General features: G+C 37.5%; 1 protein-coding gene across 2 annotated transcripts; it reads left to right on the forward strand.

Moving 5' to 3' along the window:
- The first annotated feature begins 2,349 nt into the window (after positions 1–2,349).
- Positions 2,350–18,203, forward strand: LOC112529152 (mediator of RNA polymerase II transcription subunit 12). 2 transcript variants are annotated; one of them, XM_025140251.1, is made up of 14 exons: positions 2,350–2,601; positions 2,985–3,017; positions 4,738–4,905; positions 5,102–5,161; positions 5,379–5,484; positions 6,480–6,548; positions 6,633–6,686; positions 6,926–7,033; positions 7,710–7,859; positions 7,958–8,305; positions 8,422–10,814; positions 11,881–14,463; positions 15,042–15,363; positions 17,224–18,203. In XM_025140251.1, exons 3-14 carry the CDS (start codon positions 4,781–4,783, stop codon positions 17,659–17,661), a joined length of 6,756 nt encoding a protein of 2,251 aa, XP_024996019.1. In that variant the 5' UTR covers positions 2,350–2,601; positions 2,985–3,017; positions 4,738–4,780; the 3' UTR covers positions 17,662–18,203. The 2 variants fall into 2 exon arrangements, with proteins under 2 accessions (XP_024996019.1, XP_024996018.1); XM_025140250.1 differs by lacking the exon at positions 2,985–3,017.
- Positions 18,204–19,767: the final 1,564 nt, after the last annotated feature.

Raw genomic sequence — 19,767 nt, forward strand, 5'->3', positions numbered from 1 at the left:
TATGCATAAAAATATATAAATAATAAAATTTTAATTAATAAATTTTAAAATAATATATAGTTAATAATAAAATAGTTTATGAAAGAATATACATTAATTTATACTAACGTTTTTCCATCTTGAATATGTTTTGAAAAATCTAGGTACCGATTATGCCAATTTTGTAAAGTTCAAGGGTCACTTTTGTGGTACCTGAAAAAGTTGAAGAACACAACACTAATTTGCCTTAAAGTTTAGGGCTTTTGGTCATTTCAAAAGGTCAAAGGGTGATAGTTGTCGTTTCTTAAGTTTGAGGGCTCTTTTAGTAATTCAATAAATGTCTTTGATTTATTTCCCGAAATGAAAATGTTTAACAAACGTCTTAGGGGCCGTTTACTAAACATTTATCCAATAAGTGCTTACTGGGTAATTTTTCTTACCGGATGAACATGGTAAGAATTAAAAATCTTACATAGTAAGAGCAATGATAAAGATGAAGAGTCTTACTCAGTAAGTAAATGTGATGACTCTTACCCGGGTAAACGCTTATAAATGGTTGCATACGATATCATTTTGATGTACTACAATCTTACCCGGTAAAATAAATTACAATGTTAACTCGTAAAGGTAAACGCTTACCGGGTAAGCATTTAGGTAAACGACCCCTTAATCTTGTAAAATGCCGGTATGTACTGTACATCTTCGATTCTATATTTTACAAGCCCTGGGGCAATCAAATGTTCGATCTCTTGTGATCCGTTATCTGTACATCTTCGATTCTATGTTTTACGAGCCCTGGGGCAATCAAATGTTCGATCTTTTGTGATCCATTATGTCACTGGAATCTAATGTTGATTCTTGATGTAGCAAAAGCATTATCAATTTTGATGGTATGCATATCTTCGATCATTTGTCAGCATAATCTCCTTGCTTGGTATTTGTACACAAACTTGAAAGTGCGTTACGACGTTGATAATCCACGCCATGCATCACTGTTATCGATGTGCCAACTCATAGCGCATAATCCAATCAAGATCGTGCCATATGTTCAAGATTTTATCATATATTAATAACTACATATATAGCTCAGTTTTGTTATACTACGTATTATTAACCGCTTGTAACTATATGTTTCATAGATATCCACAAATCGACACTAACAAAACAGCTAAACTGCATGCCATGCAAATGTTTGAAAAGCACAAAATAAAAAACGTAACAACAAATTATATCTGGTATTTGTTTACGCTTTCTATAAAACTGTATATACATGGGAGTACAGAAAATCCCTTGGGTTATTCCGAAGGTGTAACCAAAGGAGCGACCTGTTGGTTCACCAAACCCTGATCAACATCATACGTTTTCCTAGTCCAAAGGGATCCAGTGCCCAACTACCGGCTTCTCCCGCAATTACGCTACCGGAGTCGAGCCAAAAACGATCGTTAATGGACACCCACCTTCACTGGTAAGAGAGTCCCTCTAAACATGGGATTATACAATTACATACGTTATGTGCATGATATTCCCGCTTGATATTGCATGGGATATTTGTCCTCTTATATTTTGTGTATAAACATTTATTTAGGGTTACAAATTCAAGAACGATAGTCTTGCATGAAAACATTAGGCAGCAATCAATGGAAATGAAAATAAAAGAAACTGTTTGGTTTTATATAATATAATGAACTCATTCTCTCAGAAGCCTAAATTTTGATTTTAGACTAAACTGGAGGGAATGAAAATTCATTCTCATTTTCATTCATCTGACTGAACGAAACACCTTCTTACAGTTACAAACCATACAAACTCAGTATATCTAACCAAACTGAACCGAATCAGATAAAATCAAACTAAACCAATCAGATAAAGTCGGCATAAAAAGGAAAAAGGTTTTTATTGAAAAAAGAATTTTAAGGAAATGATAAAAATATTTTTACTGAATAACCATTACATTTATTAGTTTGACTAGTTTTTGTATTGGTTTGACCACCTTTGGCCTTTATCTATGTATGTTGTTACACTTTGGCCCCTCAAAAGTCAAAATACAGACAAGATACAAAATGACGACTTTACCCTCCATTCACTACTTAATTCCACCCATTCCATAGAGGACCTTTTGGTAAAACCATCCAAAAAAAACCCATTAAACATGCATTATTATCCTCGTAGAAAGGATTAATCAACTCTAGGATTTTACAAATCACCCCCTCATCTATAAAAATCTTACAGTTTTCGCCCCTTTAGTTTCGTCGTCGTCATCAGAAATGAAAAATAGAAAATGAAAAAAAGAAAAAGGGTCAAAAGCCCCAATCTCTCTCTCTCTCTCTTTCTGTATCTAATATATCTCTATATACACACGATTCGTCATTCTCAAATTTCAAATCCCTAATCTCTTCGACATTTTTATTCGATTATACATATATACCTACATATTTGGTATCTGTAATTCGCATCGTACACTTTAGCCTTGTTGATTTCTTGTTCTTGGGCTTCAAAACCCTAGTTTCACTGACAGCCCTCAGAAACCCTAGTTTCCGTTTCTCGAACTACCAACAACTGGGTTTTGCATGTTTCGAACTTGATTTGGGGTTTTTTTCGTAAAGCTTCTGTTTGATTTCAAAGGTATGCTTAATTTTGCAGCCATGTTATGGATTTTTTATGGGTGTGTTGCCACCGAATTGGTTATTTTGATTTCGTGGTTTTATGAGTTTAATCAAGTAAGATTCGTGGGCATTTAATTTAGTTATTTCTAATGTTCTGGTATATATGAGCTGATTTTTTTTTAGTACACTTCAGAGTTTGGGGAAACTGGATGAAGTCTGAAATTGTTCATACTTGATAGTGTATCACGAAAAAATTGAAGATCACCATGATCTAATCGATCAGTTAATGTTTTTTGTGCCAATCAGTGACTATGCACTTCGAAACTCTGTGTAGTAGGAATGAAGAGAATCTGTAAATGGTTTTTTGTGCTTAATTTAAGTGACGAAAATTCTTGTGAGTAGGTTTCTTTCTTTGAAGATATAATGTCGTTCAAGGTATGTGCTCATCTTTGAAATGATATTGTTCCAAATCTATTTCTTTTTGCTGATTGAAATTGTGCCTATAACATAGGCTAAATGTTAGGGCAGACTTTGTTGTTTGTCTGATGAAACAATTTCTAAACTTGGGTACCGGTATAACCTATGATGCTACAGTATTTGATCGGATGATGATAGAATAGTAGTCATTGAGTTGAAATTAACTGTCTGGTTTTATGATTGTCAGTAGCTTAACCTAGCCCTAGGTTGTATTTGAAAAGCAGCTACATTTTGAAGTTTGTTGTCTCTTCATATGTATGTCAAGTTCATTAAAAAGATTCGAATTCGGGTCCACATGATGGGCTTAAGAATTAAAAGATTTTCAGCGTCGGAATTGTTACGTTGGAGGTTTTAGTTCTCATGTTGGTTTTTCTTTACTATTTCCTCCTTTGTATTTTTTTTTTAATTTTTTTCCTTCTTTCCTCTTTTCCGTATCTCGAGGCACGGAGAGGAAAAGTTTGCAGGAGCTGATGTTTAAGTCCAGTTTTTTTCCTTCAGAAAACTCAACCTAGTGTATCATTACATGAATGCAGCAAAGTGGAACGTAACTTAAGTTGTTAAATAAGCAACATGTTTGGTGATCATGGGTATCTAACTATACTTTCTGTCATTGACTGAAACGCCTTCCCTTAGTAATCGCTTCAACATATCATCCTTTAAATTAGCAATTAGCCTTGCATTTCATGATGCAAAATTTAGTGACGGAGCATGAATAATATGCTATTTATGGAACTTTAAAGAAATTCTACACTGTGCTTATGTGTAATTTAACAAGTAATAGTTGTTGATACTTGGTAAGTACTATATGCATTTATTTGGCATTATGTGAGATGCAGCAAAGCGGAACCGTAATTAAGTTGTTAAATGAACAACATGTTCGGTGTTCAGGTGTATCCAGCAATTGCTTTCAGTTCATTGATTGAAACACCTTCCCTTAGTAATCCCAACAACGTGTCATCTTTTAAAAACCAGCAACGAGTCTTGGATTTCATGATGCAAAACATGGTATTTATGGAACTTTAAAAGTTTCCATTTTGTGCCTATGTGTCATTTAACAAGTAATCATCGTCAATACTTCTGAAAATAACTTTGCAACAAATAAATTACCAAGCATACGTATTATTCACATACTTAACTTTCCCATCCTATCTATACGATTTGAGAAATTAAATATCATCTTGAGCTGTATCATATGCGTATTGTGACCGCTTAGATTCTATCAGTGTTACAAAATTGTGATTTCCTCCCAAATCAAGTTTTTTTACTATTGAAAGGTGCTAGATACAATTGCTGTTAGTCCATGTTCTGAGTACTTTTGGTTATTTTATTTATAGACTCTTACCCTTACTTGCCAATTCTTCCTGAATCTCAAGTCTCCAATGAAGGTGGCACGTAGAAACATGTATTATTCACACCTGTCTTTTATGTTGATGTAATGCATTACAGAAAGATGCTTGATAAATATTGGAATTTTTAACGTTTCTTGAAGGTCTTCCTGAATATCTGCCTCTGATAGTTATAGGCTCTCGTACTTGAGGTTGTTAATGGATATTGAAAACTAGGTTTCACATGTTGCATTTCACTGAACTAATATAATACTGTAGGTTTATGTGATTTGACCATAATATGTACCTCATTGCAGTATCTAATGTAGTTTCTTTAACATGGCAATCTGCAGTTACTCAATGTGGGATACAGTATGCGGGTCATAGTCTGGAGAAATGCAAAGGTATCATGCTACCAACTGCACTAGTGCAGTCAATAACAGTGCAGTTGGTGGCTCATTAGGCAGGGATACTTCCCGAGCCGAGTCTTCTGCCCTTCCAGCTAACTTTCCTTTAAATCGGTATGTGTTTCTCTTTCATCTGTCATCTCAACATTTATGCAATATATGTTTCACTTCTGCTACCCAACCTTACAATTACAATGACAATTGTATCTTCTGTATCATGCTTACTTTCCAATTGCCCTTTCTGTATCTGGTTTGACAGTTCCTCATGGGAAACTTATTGAAATGACATAATTTTGTTTTTGTTGTCCAGGCGCCCTTCACAGCTTGCACCATACAAGTTGAGGTGTGAGAAAGATCCCCTGAATTCAAGGTAATTTCTGTAATCAAATAAAAAACTTGGATTTGGTTTTATCTTTCATTTTGGTATGCATCCTATTCTTTCATTTCTGCAATATGCATCCTATTAAGTGTGTCGTGTCCACAAGAATTATATCTCATTGATTGTAATATTTTATGAAGAGAGGTTTTCCTTTGTATCACTATTGTACTTTTAACTATTTTTGACACATCTCTTCTTCTGTTGTCAGGCTTCCACCACCTGACTTTCACCCCCCGACTACAAATTGCCCAGAGGAGACACTTACAAAGGACTATGTGCTGGGCGGATACAGAGAGACAGTTGAGGGGCTTGAGGTATGAAGCGTGTGCATTAAACAAACTGTTTCAAGTTATTCACCAATTAGCATTTTAAAAGAATGTCTTTGTACTGTTTTTGTAATGATCATAGTCATAGCATACTGTTCTGGTATGTCCTTTCATTAAGAATGGTTGAAAAGGGAAGTGTTTAACTGCTTATGATTCTTGTAAGCTCCTTTGCATTACGGTGTAATGGGGTAGCTCTCGCTGTGATCTGCAACTCGAACTCTTAATGCTCAGGATCATCTCAACTGTTCTTATGAATTTGACTAGGCTGTTAGAATGTTAAAGGAAATGATTCATAATTTAAACCCATAGTTAGGGATATCTTGAGTCTTGTTTGATGCAATTTAGGGAATTAATAATCGTGCATTATTTCGCTTAGCAACAAGTTCTGAAAACTACATTGTTTCAGTTATATATATATATATATATATATATTTTAAGCTGCTTTAACGGAATGTGGTTTGAGTCATGCAAAGCGTGTAATAGTATGTGTTATACATATATGTGAGGGCCGGTAGTAAATGAGTCGATCATTTTCATGCACATGTTCGATACTTCATTTTAGAGATGCATTATTTTCTACTACCTGCCCTCACTGCCCTTTTTTTTGAAAAACATTTGGTGTTTCTGTATCAATTCTTTTTGGAGTAATTGTTCACTTTCTTATTTGGATAAAAAAAGATCCACTTTTCATACTGAATTTAAAATTTTCTAGTTTTGCTTGAGTAGTTAGCAACAGTGCCTGCTTCCAATCATTCGAATTCTCATTCCATTAGGGAAGGAATTGGAAAACTTCAATTCATAACAAGATCTTTCAGATCACCTTCAACTGTATGCCAAGTCAATACAATGGATTTTTGATCTATCAGTTCCATGTTATTTACCTCTCTTTGCATGTTAATCTGTTAGTGATGCTATCCTTATTTTATAATCTATACTTTCATCTCTATTGCCAAAGTATTAACATTTTTAACTTTGTCTTGCAGGAGTCCAGAGAGATAACTTTATCACAGATTCCAACTTTCACAAAGCCTGTTATCATAAAATGCAAGGAGGTAAATCTATTATAACTGTGATGTTATTCTGTTGGTGCATCTTTACACATTAGTCTGATACTTTGATAATAATTCTTTTTGCAGGCAATCAGAAAATATCACCGAGCAATAAATGAATCCCGTGCTCAGAAACGCAAGGTATTTTGCTTCCAAATTTGGTATATATTGGAACTTATATTGCATAACGTTGTAACCTAGTAAAACCCTCTCATCCTGGTGTTGTCATTCATGGGTGGGTCCTCTGACTGTTATTATTGGCTTGAATTTGTCTATTTGGTTGTCTGTGTGCACACGTTGGAGTAATGTAACTATTTTTGTTTTTTATGTATCCATGTGTAATGTTAAATTAAATGCTGAAGTATATGTTTATCTTACAGGCTGGTCAAGTTTATGGAGTCCCTCTTGCTGGTAATTTGTTGAGTAAGTCTGGTGTTTTTCCAGAACAGAAAGCCACTGGAGAAGATTTTCGGAAGAAATGGATCGAGGTTTGTCTTTCAGTTTTAATATGAAGTATATTAACCATCTTAGTTAGTGCTTACATTTGTGCATTTTAAACCATCTGAACCAGTTCTTTCATCTGATGATTACTTTTATGTTACTTGGACATTTTATCTTCATATTTTTCAGTTTTTGTTCAAGTTTTGTCATCGTTGTTTCTCCTTCATGCAGATTGCAACTCATTATTGCTCTTATATCTGTTAAAAGGTGCAATAAAAAATACATCTTTGGGACATTGTCTATTCTATGGAAGATGTGACTGAACTTCAACCCTTGGATATGCCACAACTTTCCTCAGTGTGCTTACTCATAAATCGCTATGAGGATGCCTGTGTTATGTTGTGTTATCAAAGAGTAACAATTGATGGAAATCAAGCACATTTAATTTTTTCATAAAAGGGAAAGATGGCAAGTAGTATGCTTCTTAGGAACAATCTAACAAATTGCTCATGCCTCCCTGACGTAAAATTTGAAGATTTGAAACAAACAATGATAGCATATATATAGTTATTGTCTGGTTAGATTTCGTTGTTTTTATGAGACATCACCAGCAACATTTATTTTCACTTCCATAGAAGCTCTTTTATGCTACAGAAATTAAAGTTATGTGCATGATACGAACTATGATCTGGTTGTTTGATACTTTTGAGCCTTATCATACAGGGCTTGTCCCAACAGCATAAACGTTTGCGGTCATTGGCCGATCACGTTCCTCAAGGTTATAGAAGGAAATCACCTTTTGAAGTTCTTATCAGAAACAATGTACCACTACTGAGGGCAACTTGGTTTATCAAAGTAACATATCTTAATCTGGTACAGGCCATTTCACTTGTGTCATCTTGGGTCATTGTTGTGGCCATTCTTGGCCTTTTGTTTCATGGAATGTAGCATATCATGATTTTATCTTGCAGGTTCGGCCGGGGTCTTCCAGTACTTCTTCTGGATCACTTGACAAAACTCGTTTTTCCCGCTCAGACCAGTGGACAAAAGATGTTATCGAGTACTTACAGTATCTCCTGGATGAATTTGTCTCAAAAAACAATTCTCATTCTACCATGCACTCTAAGGACCGATCACCCCAGTTCGCTTATGCTGGGTCAATGCAGCACAAGAGTGATTCGGTTATGGCACTTGTTGATGGTGAGGAGCCATCCTTACACTTCAAATGGTGGTATGTGGTGAGAATCATACAGTGGCACCATGCTGAGGGGTTGCTTCTGCCTTCTTTAATCATCGATTGGGTTCTGAATCAGTTGCAGGTAATCTTTAAGGCATTATTTAATCACAAAGATCTTGATATAAGGAGCTGGATAAAACAAATGTTGATGCCTCTTCATCGCGCTCTTCTAAAAAATATTGTTTGTGTCACTTGCAGGAGAAGGAGTTACTTGGGATATTGCAATTGCTGTTGCCCATCATATATGGTGTTATAGAAACCATTGTCTTATCTCAGAATTATGTCCGTACACTTGTGGGAATAGCTGTTCGTTTTATCCAGGAACCTTCTCCAGGCGGTTCAGATCTTGTGGATAACTCTAGGAGAGCATACACTATCTCTGCTATGGTTGAGATTCTTCGATATTTAATACTTGCTGTGCCTGATACTTTTGTTGCCTTGAATTGTTTTCCTCTGCCATCTTGTGTGGTTTCAAGTGCAGCAAATGATGGTAGTTTAATAACAAGGGTAAGTGGGGAAGGTGGGAAGTTAAAAGGTGGTTCATTAGAAGCTGCTTGTATGCTGAATGATAAAGGGCTTGAGGTTCAGGGCCGTTCTTTGTCCATTGATTCCGTAGTTTCTTCAATTCAGAAATGTGCAGTCAATCTTGCAAGGGCTGCAAGTCCTGGCCATCCAGGTCATAATGTGGCAAAAGCCGCAAATGAATTAGATAGAGCTCTTATACATGGAGATATTACTATTGCCTACAAGTGTATGTTTGAGGATTTCTGTGATGAAGCCGTTGATAAAAGGTGGATAGCAGAGGTCAGCTCGTATCTACGGTCTTCTCTTAAATGGCTTGGTGCAATGAGATCTTCATTTGTGTGTTCCATATTTTTTGTTTGTGAGTGGGCAACATGTGACTTCAGGGATTTTCGCACTAGCCCCCCTCATGGTGTTAAGTTCAGTGGGAAAAGAGACTTTTCTCAGATATATGTTGCTACTCGACTTTTAGAGATGAAAATGAGAAACATGCGAAGTTCACGCAAAAGTGGCAGAACGTCTGCGGTTGATGTCTCTATGAAACATCATGGTCTGGCAAATAATATTGAAGTTGAAAGCAAGTCGAAAGTTGCCCATAAAAAAATCAAAGATCTGTCGCAATTCTTTCAGAGTCCAGGCCCTTTACATGATATCATTGTGTGTTGGCTTGATCAACACCAAACCCAAAATGGAGAAGGTTTTAAGCGTGTTCAGCTACTCATAACTGAACTTATTCGATCTGGCATTTTTTATCCTCAAGCATATGTGAGGGAGCTTATTGTTAGTGGAATCATGGGTAAGAATGACTCCATGGTTGATATGGACAGGAGGAGGAGACACTATAAACTCCTAAAGCATCTTCCTGGTCCATATATTCAAGATGCACTGGAGGAAGCACAAATTGCCGAAGTGTCCCTTATCTCTGAAGCCATGCATATATACTCGAATGAACGGCGTCTCTTGCTTCATGAACTTCTTGACCATCCAAAAAATATCATCATTGCAAATAGCTCCTTGCAGAAGCAAAAGAACCATCAAAAGTTTGGTAAAGATGGCTCTTTAGCACCCTCTAGGGATCAGTGGAAGATACCATCTCCAGCATCTGATTCCTTGTCCAGCAAAAATGTCAATAGAACTTCAAAACTTGAAGAACTAATGACTTCTATTTCGGTGCTGCTTCACTTCCCAAACTCCAATTCTACCACTGCTGGGAATGGTTTTGATGAGTCTCAGGCCGTTAAAAGGCCCATTGGGCCAATGGTTATTAGAAGCGATCCTGGTGAAGGAACACCTGGATGTGAAGAATGCAGGAGAGCTAAGAGACAAAAGGTAATTGAAGAAAAGAGTCCATACCTTCAGGGGCAATCATTAAATCTATCTGATGATGAGGACATTTGGTGGGTTAGAAAGGGTCTCAAATCCTTGGAATCTTTTAGAGCTGATCCACCTATTAAACCCGTGAAGCAAGCCTCAAGAGGGAGACAAAAAATTGTGCGCAAAACTCAAAGTCTTGCTCAGTTAGCAGCTGCCAGGATCGAAGGTAGCCAGGGAGCATCCACTAGTCATGTATGCGATAGTAGAGTAAGCTGTCCTCACCACAGAAATGGTAGCGATAATGATGTTCCTAAGACAACGGATTCCGTTAAAACATCCCATTCTGGAGACATTTCTTCAATTGGAAAAATTCTAAAGCGGATGCCATTAGATGAGAAGAGGGCCATTGTGGTGTGGTTGATGGGTATTGTGAAACAGCTTGTTGACGAGGCTGGAAAAATCACCGAGACTGTCCCAAAAGTTGGCCAGTATGGGAGGAGTTTCCCTCCTGTTGATGATAGGGGCTTGGCTAGATGGAAGCTTGGTGAAGATGAATTATCCACTATATTATACTTGATGGATGTTTGTGATGATTTAGTTAATGCAGCCAGGTTTCTTGTTTGGTTGTTGCCTAAGGTTCCTATCAACCCCATTCCTACAGTTCATGGTGGGAGGAACGTTATGATTGTACCAAGGAATGTTGAAAATCAATTGTGTGCTGTTGCGGAAGCATATATTTTATCATCTCTCAGAAGGTTCTCTCTCACTCTTTACAATTACAATAATTATTTCTATCTGTCTCTGCTTGTGTTACATTTGCATGATCTGGTGTCTGCATGTCCACTCGTTTTTATGCTATTTTTTCATTTATTGTTCTATTTTAACAATTGTTGACTACTGCAAAGCTTATCATGGATTTTACAAGTTTCACTTCATTTTATGTGGCATTCTTTTTTCTCCATGGATCCGTTGTGGGGTAAATTTCTTGGTGTTTTGAAAATTGAGAGCAGCTATATTGGATCTGTCTTCTCAGTCTTGGGTGTTTGTTACTTTTTCTGACTTTTACGTAATTGTTAAAACAGTAATGATACATGTAGATGGTAATTTCTTAAATAAGGTCTGTTAGCAGCTTAATGAGCTTAATGGGACTCACAGCTTACTCAGTCAGCTATGATGACTGTTTGGTAGTGTCTTATTGGTATAGAAAGTGGCTTATTCAGTAAGCTTCTAGTGGGGAGCTTTATGCAGAAAACCAAGTTTTTCCAACCCCGCCCTTCCCAATTAAAGAACATGCTCATTCCACCTATGAAAAAACCCTCCCAAACAAAAACCTTTCCAATCTATACAAACATATTAATTCATACAGACAACTTTATCCATATAGGACTTATTGGAAAACCAACCAAACATCCCCCAAGTCATATGAAAAGAGAAAAAGAAAGAAACTTGAGTATCCCATTGGGCTTGCAATACAAGGTTTGGTTCTGCATCTTTCTTTTTGCCTCTCTTCTTTCTTGGATTTCATGTAAGGAATTCTTTCACCAATTTGGTAATTGGGCAGAAGACATGAACTTCTCTAATCTATTTGTTCTAGTTGTATGTTTTTTTTCTCTTTAACAAATCCTTACACTACATACCTTTTTTGTGTGCAAAATCAATCTGTATGAAGACTCGGTTATTAGGATTAGGATATATTGTACACCTTTCCCCTTCCCCCTTTTGATGAATGGTGTAAATGTTGATTTTGATGATATATAGGAGGATACTCAATGACAACTACTCTTTCACATTGTCATCTTGATGTTAAATATTTTGGTTCAGGTATGAGAACATACTTGCTGCAGCTGATCTTATTCCTGAAACATTGTCCGCCATGATGCATCGTGCTTCGGTAGTTATGGCCTCCAATGGAAGGGTTTCTGGTTCAGCAGCTTTAGTCTTCTCTCGTCAGATGTTAAAGAAGTATGGGCATGTGGTGAGTGTTGTTGAATGGGTGAAGAATTTCAAGTCGACATCTGATAAAAGACTCGTTATGGAACTTGAATCTGGAAGATCGTCAGATGGGGAATTTGGTTTCCCACTTGGCGTTCCTGCAGGAGTTCAAGATTTTGATGAGTTCTTACGTCAAAAGATAAGCGGTGTTCGTATATCCAGGGTTGGTTTGGGCATGAGGGATACCGTCCAAAGACTTGTTGATGAGGCCATTCCATCTTTCTATGGCCAAGATAAGAAGTCTTTTGCAGGTGGCTCGATGAAAAGAGGCACCGTTGAAAAATCTGATGATGGGTACCAGATAGCTCAGCAGGTGGTCAAAGGGCTATTGGATTGCATGAGACAAACTGGTGGTGCCGCCCAAGAAGGCGACCCCACTTTGGTGGCGTTTGCTGTTTCTGCAATTGTTAGTAATGTTGGCCAGGTGATCGCTAAAATTCCAGATATAACCGCCAATACCACTGCTTCAAGCTTGAACTTTGCGAAACAGATCTTGCGGATTCATCTTACATCCCTGTCTTTACTAAAAGATGCACTTGGCGAACGTCAAAGCCGGGTATTTGAGATAGCTCTTGCAACAGAAGCTTCTTCTGCTCTTGCTCAAGTTTTCTCCCCAGCAAAGGCTTCTCGTGGTCAATTACAACTTTCCCCTGAATCCCGTGATTCCAATGCAATTGATAATCCAAACAGTGCTGGAAAGACGACGTTTTCTAAGGCCGCCAAAACAACCGGTGCAATATCAGCTCTTGTTGTTGGGGCTGTTCTCCAGGGTATCGCTAGTCTTGAAAGGATGGTAACAGTTTTCAGATTAAAAGAAGGGCTAAACGTGATTCAGTATGTAAGGAGCACAAGGTCGAACTCAAATGGGAATGTACGGTCTATAGGGGATTTAAAGATGGATAGCTTGGTTGAAGTTTCGGTTCATTGGTTTAGAGTCCTTGTTGGAAACTGTAGAAGTGTTTCTGAAGGATTTATCGTGGAGCTTTTGGGCGAATCTTCCATTGTAGCTCTGTCAAGAATCCAACGGATGCTTCCTATTAACCTCGTCTTTCCACCGGCCTTTGCTATTTTTGGATTTCTGGTATGGAGGCGATTCATTCTTAATGCCAGTGTTGTACCCCGTGACAACATTCCTCAGTTGTTTCAATCTTTAACACTGGCTATCGGCGATGCCATAAAGCATTTACCTTTCCGTGACGTGTGTCTCAGAGAATGTGCTACCTTATATGATATCGTGGCTGCAGATTCTACCGACTCTGAGTTTGCAATGATGCTGGACTTGAATGGACCAGATCCCCATTCAAAACTTACGGCTTTTGTACCATTACGTGCCAGAATCTTTCTAAATGCCATTATCGATTGCCAATTGCCGCTTGAAATTGTTAACCAGGATGACGGGAATTGGGCATCTGGGCATTCCGAGTTAAAGGCCCTTCATGTGGAAAACGAAACAAAGCTTCTTGATAAGCTTGTACATATTCTGGACACTTTGCAGCCTGCAAAATTTCATTGGCAATGGGTCGAGCTCAGACTATTATTGAACGAGCAAGCCGTAATAGAAAAAGTAGATTCCCGCGACATTTCCTTGGCCGAAGCTTTAAGATCGTTTTCCCCAAATAACGACAACGGGGGTACCTCCGAGAATGAAAATAACTTCATTCAGATGGTTCTAACGAGACTACTGGTCAGACCAGATGCTGCTCCTCTCTTCTCGGAGGTGGTGCACCTTTTAGGGAGGTCACTAGAGGATGAAGTGTTGTTGCAGGCAAAATGGTTCCTCAGAGGCCACGATGTTCTTTTCGGTCGAAAATCCATTCGGCAACGGTTGATTAATATTGCTGAGAGCAAAGGTCTGTCAACTAAGACTCAATTTTGGAAACCATGGGGGTGGTGTATTCCATCTTCAGAAGGTCCTGCAAGAAAGGGGATTAAGCGGAAATTCGAGATGGCATCCCTTGAAGAAGGTGAAGTAGTTGATGATGGAACCGACTCAAAACGACATTCTAGAACATTCACCCCAGTTTCGGATGTTGAAGCCTTCATAGTCGGTCAACAGCATGTAACCGAGAAAGCGTTGGTGGAATTACTTCTTCCGTGCATCGACCAGAGTTCTGATGACTCACGTATTACCTTTGCTAGTGATTTGATTAAACAGATGAATGAAATAGAACAGCAGATAAGTACGGTTACTCATGGAGGAGCTAAACAGGCGGGAACTGTTGCTTCGGGAATCGAAGGTCCAGTGAGCAAAGTGAACACCCGCAAGGGTATGAGAGGCGGTAGTCCTGGATTAGCCAGACGTCCCGCTACCCCAGTTGAATTGATGCTGCCTTCCCCTTCGGCATTGCGTGCTTCGATGTCGTTGCGTCTGCAGCTACTCCTAAGACTGCTCCCTGTAATCTGTGCTGATGGGTAAGTATGCTGATATTCATAATGAATAACTTCTTGTTCTTTAGGGGCAAGTTCAAATGAGAACCGTAAATTTTTTGAGAACCTTGGAACCAACTAGTCATGATGAAAATTATTCATAATGAATATACATGATTATCCAGTTTATTCATGATGAATAATACATGAAATAGTTGGTTCTCCCTTCCCAGCTTCTCAAAATATCTATCATTCTCATCTGAACTTCCCTCTTGTTCTATATATCTGTAAAATAGATCATTCTAACTGAGGGCTGGCATACCCCAATATAAGTGTTCATATTTCTATTTTACTTTGTCTTAAAATAAGTGCCGATTTTCAAAAGCAAGTACTTACTTTCCAGTTCTACATTTAATTATAATATGGAAAAATTACTTACTCCCTCTAATATCGAGGGTAAAACTGTCATTTAGTTAAGAGTGTAATAATTACACTTTTCTAAAACTGTCTTTTTCGTAGTGGGCATTTTTTTTGGGACGAAGGGAGCAGTTAAATTCATCAATTTGCAAAATGCTTCTTGGTACTTACATAATTTGTATCTCTTCCCATATTTGGTTTGTTAGGGAGTCATCTGTCCGTAACATGAGGCACATGCTTGCTTCAGTGGTTCTTCGTCTTCTTGGAAGTAGGGTTGTCAATGAGGATGCTGATCTTTCTAACCCGGCTTCAAGATTTTCCGTCAAGAGAGAGGTGGAGTCTATGATCGAGTCTTCTGCTACCGTTGATCTGGGTGAAAGTCTTTTTGATCGTCTATTATTGGTGCTACACGCCCTTTTGAGCAGCAGCCAGCCATACTGGCTGAGGTCAAAGTTTCCGTCAAAGTCCACCGCCGAAGGAACAAGGGACTCGACTCTATATGATCGTGAAGTTGCAGAAAGCTTGCAGGTATGAATCTTATTAACTTCAATTTAAATGATTTCGTTCTTGATGGGAGGTAAGAGGTTAATTTATACTCGATGTCCACTTTCGTTGCGATTTTACTCTTATGAGATGGAGAAATTCATTACTCCCTTTATTCTTGAGGGTAAAATTGTCATTTAATTAAATAAAAGTGTAGTAATTACACATGTATAAAACTATGTGCCTTTGGTCCAATGGTATTGGTGCATCTATATGACCCTTAGGTTGTGTGAATTTTAGGGCCTGTTAGCAGCTTAATAAGTTTGATGGGACTCGCAACTTATTCGGTCAGCTGTAGACGACTGTTTGGTAGTGGCTTAATGATATAGAAAGTGGCTTATTCGGTAAGCTTCTAGGGGGAGTTTTATGCAGAAAGCCAAGTTTTTTCCGAACATGCCCCTTCCTATTGAAAAACACGCTCCTTCCATCTATAAAAAAACCCTCCCAAATAAAAACCTAACCAATTCATACAGAAAGATCAATCCACACAGACAACTTTATTCATACATAACTTAATGGGAAACCAACCAAACGGCCCCAAAGTCTCTTTACAGGCATTTGTGTATTGATTTGTCGACTGTTTGTCATCCTAGTTATCCTTTTTATTAACGTAGGTCCGACTAGATTATTGTTCTAGGATAATAGATCTCTAGATCAGCCACTGTGTCACTTTGTTCATACGCAGCCCGAAAAGCCCGATCAGGCCCATCTTTACACCCAAAGTCTGGTTCACGCTCTTTTTTGCTTGCTAATAACAGACTTGGAAGGCCCAGGCCTCGTGCATCTCTAGTTCCACGTTTTGTGTGACTTTAGACCGGGACAGGTCAGGACTGAGTGGGACAAAAAATGCGCAATGTAGGTGGAACAAAAATCAGGTAGATGAGACAAGGTTGGGGCATTACTAAACTACCAATGTCAACTTAAAACCCTAAAATCATGCACAATTTTGCCTGCTTCACTTTTGTCTATGCTGTGCTGTGCTGTCGAGTCCCTTCTCGTCCGGGCTTTTTTTTTGCTTACTAAAGGGAGACTCGGAAGGCCCTGACCTTGTGCATCTTTAGTAAATCAGGTAGATGGGACAGAACAACTGTTCGAACATTTGGTAAGATAGAAATGTACAAGATAGAACCGATAAAATGACAAATTTACCCCCAATGGGTTGTTTATATATTTTATATCTTGATTAATTTATGTAAATTTTTTTAAATTATAATTATATAAGTATTTTTTATAACAAAATATTTCATTAGGAAGTTTTCATCAAGACGATTATAATGACACCAAAATAAAAAGCTTATATGGTTTCTAATTTCCACTTTTTTGTTTGTATATTTTATATATTGTTTTTTATTATTAATATTTAAGGAATTACATAAATTGATCAAAATATATAAATGTATAAAAATAATATTTGAGTATGGTTTATTGAAAGTTTATAGTGCATAAAATACAATAAATAAAATTTAAAGAATGAATTAAATGTAACGAGGGAGAGGTATTTGATGTTTTAGAAGAGAACTATGTTTTATTTTGAGGTTATATCGGTAAAAGATGGGTCTGTTTCATCTTGTTCCATGGGGTGGGGGTGGGACAGGTCTGTTCCACTGTGTTCTTGTCTGTTCCACACAGAAGTCCTGCCAAACATGGAACAGTGATTCTATTCCGTTATGTTATATCCAACGTATCAAACACACCCTCATGTATCAAATCAGTACTATTAACTTGTTTGTAATGATGATAATAGTTGCATTTATTTTGGAACATCCCAAAATCTTTCGGTGTATTTGCATATTTTCTAGGTGTTGAACATTGACGGTATCTTAATGTATTGCTAAAATGGTGCAGAATGAGTTGGACGGCATGCAACTACCTGACACAATCCGATGGCGGATTCAGACCGCAATGCCATTTGTTTTCCCTTCCGTTAGATTCTCGATCTCTTGCCAGCCGCCGTCTGTCCCCCTTTCGGCCATCAGTTCTCTTCAGCCTCCTACCATATCAGTTCCTGGCCCACATCTTCGATCTAATCCATCACGCACCACCTCAAACGGGCCTGGAAAAGCCACAAAGCCCGTCTTCTCTTCACAACCTGATTCCGATATGGAGATCGATCCATGGACCCTTTTAGAAGATGGAGCTGGATCCGGCCCGTCTTCCATTAATGCAGCCGCAATCGCAGGAAGTGATCACGCTAATCTGAAGGCGTCGAGCTGGCTCAAAGGTGCAGTAAGGGTGAGGAGGATGGATCTGACTTATATCGGTGCCATAGATGACGACAGCTGATTACAAACCTGTTTGTTTCGTTACCAAAAGTCAAAGTCAAAACCAAAGTGAAAGTCAAAGTCAAACCCCGGCTTCAGGTAATTGTTTTTAACATTTTGGGGTCGGGGGCAGCCTCCCCCTGCCCCCCGGCAATGAGCAAAGTTTTGGGGTTTGATCATATTCTTTTTGAGGGCATGGGTAGTCGGGGGGATCTATAACAAACACACATTTCCTTTTGGCTCGATCAATGACTAACCCGTTGAACCATAGTGGCTCAGTCGGTTTCTGGACCGAATGGTTCGGAGATTTGTTGTATATATAGGAGGGAGGGATGTCCATTTGGTTTTTCACCATCCTAGTGAGCAAATATGTCTAAAAGTGGTCTGTTTTTAGGATTCTTGAGCTGAAAGAAGCTCTTTTAATCACAAAATTTGTGTATTATTGTTTGCTCATGGGGAAGAAGTTAGAATTATGGTTGAATCTTAGAGTAATAAACTTATAGAGACTTGTATCTCATGTAGTCAAAGTTGTACCTTGCTTTGGATTTGACTTTTTCTGCTCTACATGCTTTTTTTTTTTTTTTGCTTTTCTTGATGCTTTATAATTTTGTGAAGATGGATCGATGTTACCGAAACCTAACGGTATCTGGGTTACTGATAGATCTCTGTTTTCTTGCCAATTAAGGGATCGAGCCTTACTAAAGACGAAAAATGCGTGAGTACTTGTTGTATATAGATATAGAGTGAGTTTCAAGGGAAAGCCTCTCGTAGTAACTGTTTATGTATACCGTGTACACATGTCCATACAAGTAATTACAGATGTTTCCTGCTTTTTATGCAAAAAATACTTATAAATTACTTGTATGTATATGTGCATACCATACAAATGGATGGTTATTAGGGTGATTTTTGGTTCATTTTTTTACAATTTTCCCTTGAACCTGACCCTATAGATATATACCTACAAATCTATATAGATGTACCAATATTTAATTTTGATGGCTGGGAATTTATCTGAAAAGGTAAGTGAGGATGATGATTTTTGCCTGTATACGCTTTACCCGATAGGTATCTAATAAATAGTCGATGATTCTACGGATGTGATTAATGGTTGGTTATTAAAAAAACAATGACATTGCTTGTTATTCCTTTAATTGAAAATCGGTGAAATATTGCAAAAATTGGTGCGAAATGAATTGCACAAAACAACACAAGAAGCATTATTAATGACAAAAACATATTAGGGGTCGTTTATCAAATACTTATCCGGTAAATGTTTATTGGTAAAATTTAACTTTTATCATTTACTTACCGGGTAAAATTTTAGTCCATCAAAATGATAATCGTATGAAATAATTTACCCGGTAAGCGCTTACCGTGGTAGGAGTTGTCGTCCTCACTTACCGGTCTTGGTCCTTGTATCCTTCTTACCGGGTAAGATTCTTGGTTCTTATCATATTCATCTGGTGAGGTAACATGACTTGGTAAGCACTTACCTGGATAAGCGTTTGGTAAACGGCCCCTTAGACTAAATTATGAATCCACTATCGTACCATCTTCTAATATATTGGACACACCTATCGGGTATGGTATTGTTAGACGAACGTGAATAGGATGAGTTTTTTCTTTTTGAAAAGATGTTCCACTTGTTTAGGCATTACAAAGTAAACCATGAAATTTACGAAGAGCTCGATGAAAGAATGATATTTTATAAATATTTTTATTCGTGAAATAATGATCTTTTGTGAACATGTTTAATTTCTGATATTATAATTTTTAGTAAACATATTTGATTAAATTTACAATGTTTAAATGATAAAAACTATTAAAATTAAAGGTACAATGCTGTAATAGAAATTGATGATGTTATAATAAAGTAATTTTGAAAGTATAATGTTATAGTAATAAATGTCATGTCAGCACTATCGTACATGTGAACAACCTACGTGGACGATAAGGTGAGTAAGAAAAGAAACTTGATATAATGGGTAAATTAAATTTAAAAGGTTACTCAATGTTATAACGAGTAAGTTTTTGAAAGTACGATGCCCTAATAAAAAATATTTATTGAAAGTATATTGCTGTAATAAGAAAAACTGAAAGTACAACACTATAATAAGAAAATTTG

This window comes from Cynara cardunculus (genome assembly GCF_001531365.2).
Source record: "Cynara cardunculus var. scolymus isolate 2C chromosome LG 16, CcrdV1, whole genome shotgun sequence".
Classification (NCBI taxonomy): Eukaryota; Viridiplantae; Streptophyta; class Magnoliopsida; order Asterales; family Asteraceae; genus Cynara; species Cynara cardunculus.

Excerpts from the sequence above, each read along its gene's own strand:
- LOC112529152 (XM_025140251.1), top strand. The coding sequence starts at position 4,781 with ATGCAAAGGTATCATGCTACCAACTGCACTAGTGCAGTCAATAACAGT. Across the intron at positions 6,549-6,632 it reads TTATCATAAAATGCAAGGAG|GCAATCAGAAAATATCACCG; the intron begins GTAAATCTATTA and ends TTCTTTTTGCAG. Across the intron at positions 6,687-6,925 it reads CCCGTGCTCAGAAACGCAAG|GCTGGTCAAGTTTATGGAGT; the intron begins GTATTTTGCTTC and ends TTTATCTTACAG.